The sequence below is a fragment of the Daucus carota genome, chromosome 6 (genome assembly GCF_001625215.2).
Source record: "Daucus carota subsp. sativus chromosome 6, DH1 v3.0, whole genome shotgun sequence".
Lineage (NCBI taxonomy): Eukaryota > Viridiplantae > Streptophyta > Magnoliopsida > Apiales > Apiaceae > Daucus > Daucus carota.
In genome coordinates, this window is record NC_030386.2 from 35,156,605 (window position 1) to 35,169,067 (window position 12,463).

Genomic DNA, 12,463 nt, shown 5'->3' on the forward strand with positions numbered 1-12,463 from the left:
AAAATTACTTCTTAATCAAAATAATATAAAATAAAACAATATATTTTATTTACTTTTTTATTATTAATGTATATATACATATATAATATCTTAACATATCTTAGATAATAAAATATTAAAAAAGTTCAGTCTAATGTCTAATCAAATTGTTTTAAATCATATGCCGATGTAACACACTATACCAAACTATAAATGAATTAAATAAACAAACAAAATAAAATGATTATATAAATCAACAACGCAACTTTTTACACACGCAACAATAAAATGATAATATAAAAACTAATGTAAAATCATGATACATAAATTAAAGAGTTGGTCTTAATTTTTTATTTAAGCATGACAATGAGTTTAATAAAAAAATTCTTTTTTTTTTTTGGAAACTAACATAAAACTAGACATATCGATAAATGAACTGATTAATGAACCTTAAACACTGACATTTGATATAGATTCCATAAAAAAAAGGTACTACTAGTTCACTGTAAAAAAGATGCTTGCTCTGTTATCATGCAAAGAATATCAGAATAATACGAGGATCAGCTGAGTAAACACTTAAATATTTTATCTTCCAGAACTTTTTATATCTTTCATCCCATCTCTGCGAATTGTCAGAGCCCTTCGTGCATACTCCTTAGCGATCTCGAGTAGACCACCTGACAATTCTTTAACTCTGACTATGTTTCTGGCATCATCATTCCCACTTGGTGGTATAATTGAGTGATACAGATGTGCCAAGGCAGCTGTAAACGTAGCACAATTCTTTGTTTGCAGTTGACTGAAGAACTGGCTGTTAAAAACTCTGGCATACTTCCACATCTGTCTCTCCATTCCTGGTTGCTCACATGATCCGTAAAGATTGTTAAATATCACCTCCAGTGCATTCAGCTGGGCTTTAAAATAATCTGAGCGCAACACATTCATCAGTTGATTGTTGGTAACCTTCATAGCTTCCACACACTTCAAGAACAATGGAAAACAATGCATCCCGGTATACAAGATATGATACCCGTAGAGAAACTCCTTCAACTGCTTACCATATTCAACAGACTCTCCAGCATAGACCAAATTATAGAAAGTATTCCTCAATGTCTGATTCACATCGATCTGAAACTTGATACGATTGACAGCTTCAGGAACTGGATGAAAATTTTCAAAAGGCAAGGCATAATCATAGAAATCTTTGAATCGGTTTCTCAAAGGTTTTTCAGTTCTCGTATAGTTTTCTGCTGATTTGGTATATAGTCTCATATAACTTGTTGCAAGATAACAAAACCCATTGGCAACTCTTTCTTTATACTCTGGTTCTTCACGAGAGATCATCACAGTTAATGTATTGCAAGGTCTAACTATAACAAGTGTATCATTGGAGACTTCATCAAAATCTGTGTCTTCCAGTATCAATTCGGGTGAAATATCTCCAAAGCAGTACTCTCCAGTAGAATCTTTAAGATTATACGCCAGATTCATCAGTTGACATATGGCTTGCGCAGTAATATTTCCTTGGATGGAATTAAAAACTTGTAAACCCAGAGTAATTAGCTTCTCAACCTCTTTTATTCTCTGCAGATTATAGCACCTTCTAGCACCAGGTTGTAGATCAGTCCACATTTCCAAACTGGGAACGGGATTATAAGGATCTGGAACGTTACAAAACATGTCAGTCAGTGGCATGATAGGTAGGGAGAGAATCCTGTCCAACCTTCTATCGATATCATGGTCACCAATAGGGTTCTGATTTCTTGGGATGCCCTGTTGCTGAACATAGACTTCTGGTTCAGCGCTCTGAACAATTCTCTTCCTTTCCATACCTGCATGTGCAAGACCAACAAAAAATAATACGCATACCCATCATATAGTAAAGTCTTTACTTTTTGAAATCCATACATAAACTATCATTTCTGGGCATACTAATCAATTATGATGTGGTTTCAATACTGTGCCTGATCAATATAAACAAATATAATGACAAAGCTCTACTACTGCTTTTGTCTATATGAGCACATTCACATAAAAATATAACACTAGAAAAAAAAAATCATATGTTTACGTATTTGGATTATTCATTAAGTAGAGGCAGAATGGAAAAGCGAAAGCCCTTCGGTCTCTCAGATGTAAAGGTCATATATTCTTTTTGCACCAGAGGAACCGGCATCATAATCTGGGGTTAATCAAGTATTCAATTGTTGAAGCTACATTGTTAACAGCTTAACATTACCTCCTAAATAGCTACTCCCTCCGTCTCCTTCTACATTTCCTTTTCGAAAAAAGAAAATGTCCCAAAATATTTTTTTAATTTCTTTTTCAAGAATACCCCTGAATCATTTTCTTTAACGCAATTCCTGATGTTTGATTAATACATGTACACACAACTCAATTTAATTTAGTACAATTATCAGACAATGTAACCGGCACTTGTGCCATTAAAGAGCCACTCAGACTATTTCGGTAGAAAAAAGGCCCCATATGCCATAAAACTTATAGCTAATGCCCAAAATAGCATAGTTCAAAAAAATGGTCTTAAATATCATTTAGTAATTTTGATAATCTAGCATTTCAATTTTGGGAAGAAAACACTAGATAGTGTTGCGTTTAGGGTTGAAAATCACTGTAAAATGCTAAACGATCACATAAATTAACGTCTAGGGCTTCTAACACTGGATCGTGCAGCGTTTAGGGTTTGTAAACGAGCGTTAAAAAGAAAAAGATCAAAGACGCTACACGATCTAACGTTTTGAACGAAGAAATGATAGATCAGGCCATCTTTTCCGATACTGGTATTTGGGGCCTTTTCCTCCCAAATTGTGAGACTAGAGGCCTAACACCCATTTGGATACAACCATAATCACACTAGAAACACTTCTAAAATGATTCTACTGGAACAGAAAACATTGTACAATATAACTCCTTCAGCTTAGCAACGATCTACTCGATTTAACATTTTTCAAACACTTTTCTTCAACTTAGGTAAAACATAAAAATAAGCTTAGTAGAGTTAAAATAGCAAAGATGCATGAATATATTATGGATACATATGGGGAGAGTAGAGCAAAGAAAATTACCTTCTAGAACAATCTCAGAGGAAGATGGATGGATATATGAGTACCGAGCTTTGTGCACAAAGATTTGTTTTGGTCTTAAAGGAAGCCTGGGAAGACCAATCGGAGTCCGAAACTCCAAATTTTTGTTTGTTATTATTAAAACGTTGTACTACTCCCTCCGTCCCTTTTTATCTGTCCATTTTGGAAAAAAAAACACATACCAAGGAATAATTGATTGTATGAACTTTTTCATTAAATACCTCTAATTAATATCTTGAAAATGGTGGAATACCCCTACTTTATGTCTTGAAAACATGAATTCAACCAAGTTTTAAATAAGTCAAGCCTTGAAAATTGAAATTATGGAGATATATTTGAAAAACTATCATTAAATTAGTTTTGAAAGTATAAATGGACAGATAAATAGGGACAAATTCTTACTTCCAAAGTGGACAGATAAATAGGGACGGAGGGAGTATTAAATTTCAGTATACTTCCTTCGGTTAAATTTTGACGTATATATTGAAAACTCATGCTTACGATTTGTTCCTACATAATTTTAAACGATAGTTGAAGCCTTGGAGGTTAGTAAAAAAATAATCCTACAAATTGATATAAATAATAATAATATCCAAAAAAAATTAAAATAATAATAATATTCAAATTCAGTCCGGTGATATTGGCTATTGGCCGGGCGTAATAAAATTATACAATTATGTCTCACCACAGCACATGAGTAATTTTAAGCGGTCATTATTTTATTAGTTGTGTCAATCAATTTATCATTATTAATCCTCTAGAAATAACTATCGATCAATTTGTAATCGATGACAAGGCATTTTAGGATCATTAATTAGAAAAATTAATGCATATATAGTACATTATTAATAAAATATGATATAATATCATTTGTATCTATTTTTATATCTAATTTGATAATCGATACTTATAACATTTTTCAAAATATAATATATATTATTATTTTATTGATTATTATTTAATGGATAGGGTTAAATATCGAAGTAGTCACTGAAGTGAGCTTCATATATCAAAATTTTAATTAATTTGAACGGGATCTCAAATGCACCATTCTAGTAACGAATAATGAACCTACCGTTAATTTGACTTTTTAATTAAACGGAAATCCTAACGTTGCACATGTGAGTTGGCCACGGTGGAAAGTAAAACTTCTTTGCTTCTTACGTGGACAAAACCAGTGGCAACATGTTCTTATCTCAGCTTATATATGTATTTGAATGTAATATACTTATAACCCAGCTAATATTCTCGTAGAAAAATCCCATCAATTAAAAACTCGTATGACATAAATGATACCAGATGCACCACTGGTAGTTCCTCATCTTAGCTCGCAAGCAAGTTAGGTGCTTCTTAATTTCAGATGACATTTCCTAGAAACTGAAAAACCAATAACAAGGTTCTGCATGTGCCTAACATAAATATTTTTTTTTTAATTTTTAAGATGATTAACGTGTGCAGGTGGTTCATAAATATACTCTATAAACTAATGTAACTGGTAGATGGATAAATCAATTCATAATACATCAAAAATAAAGAAAATTAATTCTTAAAATCACCATCTCATAACAAACTTGGAAATACTGTGACAAATTCTTAAAGTTATCCTAATAAGCATACTGAAATACATTCCAAGTCTCAGAGCGCAAAAGTACTGCTGAAGTGTTCAAATATACCAAAATTTAGCAAAACGACATAAACAAAGGTTCTGCTGCTTATAACAAAAGGTTGGTTATAACTCATTTCAATCTCCACCAGTAGGATCATTGTTCTTCACAAATGGCAACTTTTGCTTGTCAACATTCTTTACTGCTCTTCGAACTTGTATTTTCTGTCTTTTTGCTTCTTTTGGTGTTTTCTTCCTCTGTGCGACTACATGATTTTCATCCTGTGTCACCACCGGTTCCTGTGCTGTTTGAGTCACCACTGGTACCTCATTCTCAGTTCTTGTTCTTGTCTTTTTGTTGCCAGGTGGTTGAGTCTGAGTGCCTTGATCATTGTCCTGTAGTTGACTCTTTGTTGGACAATTACTCTTTCTATGATCTGGTGATTTGCACAAACTGCAATGCATTTTCCTTCGGTTACTAAACCTCTGCAAGATAGGTCCAGTAGTTTTGACTTGAGAAGATTGGATCCTGTTGCCACCTTCCCAATCTTCCCTCCTTCGCAACCTTTTAGGCCTTCCTCTAAGTTTTTTTGGAATATCAGGTGGTAGAAGTTCGTCTGTAGAATGAACTTCCCAAAACTCTTCACCCTTTATTGCTTCAAGGGAGTGTTGATATGATGCCAAATACTTGCTTCTCTTATAGTAATCTGAGATATAATCAATTACCTGGTGCCTCCGGTCATATATTGCAGCAATTGCATGCTCACAGGGGATTCCTGTGAGGTCGAATACTCTGCAAGAGCATGACATTGTCTCCAGGTCTACAGTGTTAACCCTTGTCCCTTGTTTCACAGCAAACAACTTTTGACCATCCCAGGAAGCAGTCCAATTTCTCGACTCAGTGATCAACAGATCCAACCTCTTCTTAATTCTTGGGCAGATTAAGTAATCAGTCTTGAGCATTTCATCCCTTTTCTGTCTCATCCTAGTCATGAGTTTGAAGTGTATTTCCTGCATCATAGTCAGCAACGGCATATATCTGCAACATATATTTTTATAAGCATAATTATAATAATCTTATAACATAAATTCATACAACTACATGCTTTAAAAAAAAAAAAAAAATCATACAACTACATAACTTAATGATATAAATTTAACATTACCGTTCATTAATTATCCATGCATTAAAACACTCGCTCATGTTGTTTTCTACATTATCTGCCTTACTATGTGTACCAAAATATGCCTTACTTTTGACAACTGCTCATGTGCAGGCTTGGAGATTTTTTGAAGGTCTTTCATTGCTTTTATGTGTGCTGCAAGGTGTGTCACACAACAAGCATTCCAGAAGGCTCTCTTCAAGGCCAAAGATGGAAACCTAAATATAAATAAAAAAATTATATAGATTTTGTACAGGAAGCATGTAAATTAGCATGTTAAGGCATACAACATTATTTACCTTTTCCTGAAATTACTGTAAATGTGTCTGCTGCAAAGTCTATGTTCAACCCGAGGGAGCAAGTCCTTCAAGGCCTTGTCAAGGCCCTTTTGTTGATCGCTAATCACAGTGTATCCTTCACCATTACCCAACTCAAGATCCTCACTCAATTGCTCAGTAAACCACTTCTATGACTCCGTGTTTTCACTTTCAACTACAGCATATGCAATTGGGAACATCTGATTGTTCCCATCCCTTCCAACAGCAGATAATAACTGTCCCCTGCACACTGTTTTCAAGAAGCATCCGTCAAAACCTATAATAGGCCTACACCCAGCCTTCCACCCTTCCTTTAAAGCGTGGTAACAAACATAAATCCTCTTAAACTTGTTCGAGTCAGTTTCATTCAATCTTGTTGTCCTAATCTGAACTGTATTATTCTTGTTACTTTTAAGGATTTCATTGGCAAAGTCCCTTAGTCTGGAATAATGCTCTTTAAGTGCTTCAGCCACACTTTCTAGTGCTATTTTTCGAACCCTCAATATTTTTATCCTTGGCACCTCTACCTCCAGTTCCTTCTTAATTGTCTCAGCCATCTCCTTAACCTTCCACTGTGGATTTTTTCTAATTCTATCACCATAGACTTGCAAATTTCATCCCCGCTTGCCAATTGATCACATTACTATCAGCACCATGTTTTAATCCTGCCATTTTTCTTTTTATTTTCTTAGGATTTGGAGGACCTATATATCCAATTTTGCTATTCTCGTCTTCGCTCGAAGAGTAATCAGACCTAAGTTCCATAGAACCAAAATCAGATTCGTCACTTATAAGCATTGGACCTACAGTGACAATTTCATTTCCAACCTGTACACCCTGAGTCATGTCATGGATCACTCGCTTCTCATTCCCTCTATACTCTGTAAACTCCTCATCACTATTAATAAAGATTTCGTCATCACTAAAACTCTCAGACTTCTCACTCTCAGTTACTACATAATAATCTGGATCATTGTAATCAGCATCTCCCCTTTCATTCTCCTCATTTCCACCCAACTCAACATTTTCACTTCCTTTTAATTCACTTTCTTGGGCTACGTCAATAACCTCATCAAATTCATAGTGATCAACATATAAATCAATCTTACCCAAGGGTTTGTGAATATCTACCATTTCTCTTACTGTATTATCATCATACAATAGTTTAACACCTTCTTCGATAGACATTCCAGATGTTTGAAAATAAACCAAGTCAGTGGGGCTATAACCATGTTTTTCGGCAAAATCATCCAAGTCTCTAAATGAAAATACATCAGTGTCAAAACCAGGAATAAAATCAACTTTGCCCCCTTTATATTCGACTTTTGGTATATGTGACAACTCCCCATGATGATGCACATATATAGTTATCAATGACTCCATACTGTGACAAATAATTACAATTAACAACAAAAAGAAAGCAAACACGATACCGAAAAATGCATATAATTAAAGAAAACAAAGCAACACATAGACCCAACAAAAACATATAAGAATACATGATCTGATGTTCATACATGAAGATAAGAGTACATACCTCTTATTTAGTGAATATTCGACTAACTAAACGCGATTTCCCCCTGATTGCGTCGCCGATTAGATGCATGTAGTTGAAGCTCAGAGGGATAGGGTTTTTTTATCTGAGTTTGATCGGGATTGTTTTGTGTTTAGTACGTAAGAAGGTGTGCACTTACAGCTGGCACTTTCAACCCAGTCAGCTGCCACATATATATCAAGTCAGCAACGTTAGAAATTCCGTTTAGTCAGAGAGTAAAACTAACGTAGTGTTCATTATCTATTACTAAAATGGTGCATTTGAGACCCCGTTCAAATTGATTAAAATTTTGATATATGAGGCTCACTTCAGTGACTACTTTGATATTTAACCCTTAATGGATATATAAGGCCTGCACCATTCGAGCTTCAAGAGTTCAAAATAAGTACCGGATTGCAGATCGTGAAAGTTACTTTGCTATTCTACCTTAAATCACATATCATAACTAGAACAAGAAATACAAATCATTTATAGAAGGTTTCAAGACAATTTAACTCAGACAGAAAAGACTCGCGTCTCTGACAAACAAACTCAGGTTTTGAAAATACTGTCAGTAAGTTCATATCATGAGAAGCTAACTTAACTCCTTTCTTCACTGGCATTGGCTGAATGGTAAGCTTCACTTCCGTGCACCAAAGTCCAAACACACCAACATTGTCCAAAACAGGGCCACAGACATGACCGTAGTTATCAACACTTGAATGATAAAATGCACTGTAGAATGTTATTCTTGTTCTAGCTGATATGGCTTGGAATCTCAGACTAGCAGTTTTGAATCCTCCTTTTCCTTGTAATGTATAGGGCACTCTGATAGTCCCCCTGGCCGCGAAAGCTTCAACCATCATCGATCCCCTGCAGCCATTCTTAGCGTCTCCAATACTGAAGTTTAGGTAGTAGAATTTGTAAGGCACTGTCCTTATGATTTGTGCAATGGCACTTTCTCTTCCTGATACTAATTCTATCGCAGTGTGCCCTGAGGGAATGTAGAAATGCCTCGAGTCAATGTACTTGACTGGTTTCAGAGATTCGATGATCCAGCCAGCCGCCAGGAAGTGGAGAAATTTGATCTTCTTGTTGTGGCAAGACAAGGACCCCTGTTGAGAAGGTCTTGTATACATGAGGGCCAACTTCAAAATCTCCATTCTTCATTAAGTTACCTGCATACAGTAAAATGATCAGCCACTTGGTAAAAAAAAATATATGTAATTTTGAACTAACCTCTAGTGTATCTAATAGGCAGGCAGCATTTTAATTAGCAAAAAATAAATAAATTAGGCAGCATTTCTTCGATTGCAATAGCATCTAAGAGAGGACCGCAGGTTGGATCTTCTTCGGTGCCAATGTTATGAAAGGTAATCCTAAGAGAAGCTGAAGTAGCCTTAAATTCTAAGGAGCACATTAATAATTTAAGGAGCACGATTGAAATAGCCCAACTGATTAAGGATCAGCCACCCAATTATTATAAAATTATAAGTCATATTGATCAAAAATAAATAAATAATCATATCATTTATTCATGCAACTTCGCAACAGAAAACATACATTTCCATATTCATCTTTAAAAGATCTAAACTACTATAAGATTAAGAATGTGAAACTAAAATGATCATACAAAAACTCATGTAACCCATCGTGATCATGTTACATAAATCAAAGAGTTGTTCTTGATTTTTAATTTAAGCGTGACAATGAGTCAATAAGATGATTTTTTTTTGGAAACTAACATAAAATTGGACATAACGATAAATGAGTTAACACGGACATATGATATATTCAATAAGAGAAGGTACTTCACTGTTAAGGAAATGCTTGCTTTGTTGCTTTGTTATCATCCAAAGAATATCAGAAGTAAAGACTAAATTTTTCTTTCTCCAGAACTTTTTGTATCTTTCGTCCCATCTCTGCAAATTGTCAGAGCCCTTCGTGCATACTCCTTAGCGATCTTGAGTTGACCACCCGACAATTCTTTAACTCTGACTATGTTTCTGGCATCCTCATTCCCGCTTGCTGGTATAATTGAGTGATACAGATGTGCCAAGACAGCTGTAAACGTAGCACAATTCTTTGTTTGCAGTTGATTGAAGAACCGACTGTTAAAGACTCTGGCATATTTCCACATCTGTCTCTCCATTCCTGGTTGCTCACTTGATCCGTAAAGATTGTTAAATATCGACTCCAGTGCATTCAGCTCCACTTTAAAATAATTTGAGCGCAACACATTTATCAGTTGATTGTTGGTTACCTTCATAGCTTCCACACACTTCAAGAACAATGGAAAACAATGCATCCCGGTATACAAGATATGATACCCGTAGAGAAACTCCTTCAACTGCTTTCCATTTTCAACAGACTCTCCAGCATACACCAAATTATAGAAAGTATTCCTCAGTGTCTGATTCGCATCAATCTGAAACTTGATACAATTGACAGCTTCAGGAACTGGATGAAAATTTTCAAAAGGTAAGGCATAATCATAGAAATCTTTGAACCGGTTTCTCAAAGGGCCTTCAATTCTCAAATAGTTTTCTGCTGATTTCGTATATAGTCTCATATAACTTGTTGCAAGATAACAAAACCCATTTGCAACTCTTTCTTTATACTCTGGTTCTTCATGAGAGATCATCACAGTTAATGTATTGTAAGGTCTAACTATAAGAAGTGCAGCATTGGAGACTTCATCAAAATCTGTGTCTTCCAGTATCAATTCGGGTGAAACATCTCCAAAGCAGTACTCTCCAGTAGAATCTTTAAGATTATAGGCCAGATTCATCAGTTGACATATGGCTTGTGCAGTAATATTTCCTTGGATGGAACTAAAAACTTGTAAACCCAGAGCAAGTAGTTCCTCAACCTCTCCTATTTTCAGCAGGTTATAGCACCTTCTAGCACCAGGTTGTAGATCAGTCCACATTTCCAAACTGGGAACTGGACCATAAATAATTGGAACGTTACAATAACTGTTAGTCAGTGGCTTAATAGGTCGGGAGAGAAAACTCTTCAACCTGCTATCAATATCATGATCACCAATAGGGTTCTGCTTTGTTGTGATGCCCTGTTGTTGAACGTAGACTTCTGGTTCAGCATTCTGAACAGTTCTCTTCCTTTTCATACCTGCAAGTGCACGTCTAAAAAGAAGATACTCTTTCTTCATAAAATCTAACTACAAGAATCAAGATACTAGCTAGAAGATATGGAAGCAATGCTAAAAGAAGATACTCTTTCTTCATAAAAACCAAGTGCAAAAAATGCAGCTAAACGACCAAGACAAACAAAAAAGGAAATACACATACCCATCCCATCATATAGCAAAGTGTTTACTTTTTGAAAACCATACATAAACTGTGATTTTTGTACATACTAATCAATTTTGATGTGGTTTCAATACTGTGCCTAATCAAGATAAACAGATATAATGACGAAGGTCTACTACTGCCTCTTCAATCCATATGAGCATAATCACATAAAAATACAACACTCAGAAAAAAATTATATGTTTACTCCCCCGGTCTACATGCCCTTTTAGTGGAAAAAAAATGTCCTAAAATATTAGTTCATTTCTTCTTTGAAAACAATTTTTGAATGTTTTTTTTTAAAAAACTAGAATTTCCGTTAGAAATCAACTCATACAATCAGTTCGGATCATCTCCAACACATCAGGCGGAGGAGAATAATACATATTAACACTTCCAGACAAACAAGGCATAAAATACACTCACTAGAGCTAACATAGCAGAGATGCATGTATATATTATGGATACATATGGTGAGTGTACAGCAAAGAAAATTACCTTCGAGAACAATCTCAGAGGAAGATGGATGGATATATGATCAGTACCGAGCTTTGTATACAAAGGTTTATTGTGATCTTTTAAAGGAAGCTGCCTGGGAAGATCAATCGGAGTCTCGAAACTCCAAACGTTTGTTTCTTTTTATTTGAAACGGTGTAGTACTAAATTACAGAATTCATGCTTACGATTTGTTCCTGCATAATTTTCAGAGATTTCTTTTTTTGAAATAAGAAAATTTTAAAAGGTAAGTTTGGAGTTCTGGAGGCTAATAAAAAACAACAGAAATTAAAATATAATTTTTTTCAAAAATATTTTAATGAAAATGTAACATCCCACATTAATTAGTTAAAGAGTATTTGGACCTTTATAAACACACAAATAATTAATGTATATCAATTTGCTAGCACTTTTGGCCCGACCTGTGTATTGGGTTCTGTATGCATCTAGGTGTATAATCCTGATATTACATCCGTTTATAATCGATGCATGATGTTACAGGAAATATTTTTTTTTTTAAAAACACGGGCATCCTGAAACCTATTTTCAAATTTATTATTTTTTAAATTTTAATTCTAAAAACACAATCTATAACTGAAAATACAAATGTGATTTTGTTTTTGAAAAAATTAATTTATAGTGATCGTTTCCCATAATAAGATAAATAAAGTTTCTTGATTTTGATTGATAAATTTCCATCGAGGAGTCTGCAATGATAACATTCTCACTGACCTGGAGCCTGTTTGTCGGTTTAAAACCCGAGCTTTAAGTAATCTCTTATTTTAAGCTAAAAAATGTCTAATAAATCAGAAGTCGACTTACAATAAAAAATAAGACAGAAACTGACTTAAAGCGAGAAGTCTGTTTGAGGTATTTTTTTCCGTGATAAAATTTTTTGGACATTTTTTTTATATATAAAAATTACTCCCAAGCCATAAATTACTCATAAATCACTTTTAT

General features: G+C 34.6%; 2 protein-coding genes across 4 annotated transcripts; both read right to left on the reverse strand.

Annotated features, from left to right (window-relative positions):
* Positions 1–303: 303 nt before the first annotated feature.
* On the reverse strand, positions 304–3,194 carry LOC108224724 (uncharacterized). The gene is made up of 2 exons (XM_017399430.2): positions 3,063–3,194; positions 304–1,811 (listed from the first exon to the last, which is right to left on the reverse strand). The coding sequence occupies exon 2, from the start codon at positions 1,807–1,809 to the stop codon at positions 565–567; it is 1,245 nt and encodes a 414-aa protein (XP_017254919.1). The 5' UTR covers positions 1,810–1,811; positions 3,063–3,194; the 3' UTR covers positions 304–564.
* A 1,416-nt stretch (positions 3,195–4,610) lies between these two features.
* Positions 4,611–8,038, reverse strand: LOC108226663 (uncharacterized). Of its 3 annotated transcripts, none has more exons than XM_017401655.2 (4): positions 7,701–8,038; positions 6,146–7,547; positions 5,938–6,064; positions 4,611–5,722 (listed from the first exon to the last, which is right to left on the reverse strand). In XM_017401655.2, the coding sequence occupies exons 3-4, from the start codon at positions 5,952–5,954 to the stop codon at positions 4,822–4,824; spliced, it is 918 nt and encodes a 305-aa protein (XP_017257144.1). In that variant the 5' UTR covers positions 5,955–6,064; positions 6,146–7,547; positions 7,701–8,038; the 3' UTR covers positions 4,611–4,821. The 3 variants fall into 3 exon arrangements, with proteins under 3 accessions (XP_017257144.1, XP_063935091.1, XP_017257146.1); XM_064079021.1 differs by having other exon boundaries at positions 5,850–6,064; XM_017401657.2 differs by lacking the exons at positions 5,938–6,064; positions 6,146–7,547.
* Between the last annotated feature and the right edge of the window lie 4,425 nt (positions 8,039–12,463).

What these genes read in the sequence shown, in the direction of transcription:
- LOC108226663 (XM_064079021.1), bottom strand. Translation starts at nt 5,887, where the DNA reads ATGAGCGAGTGTTTTAATGCATGGATAATTAATGAACG. An exon ending in GCATGGATAATTAATGAACG is followed by an intron (nt 5,723 to 5,849) that starts GTAATGTTAAAT and finishes TATATGTTGCAG; the next exon opens with ATATATGCCGTTGCTGACTA.
- LOC108224724 (XM_017399430.2), bottom strand. Translation starts at nt 1,809, where the DNA reads ATGGAAAGGAAGAGAATTGTTCAGAGCGCTGAACCAGAAGTCTATGTT.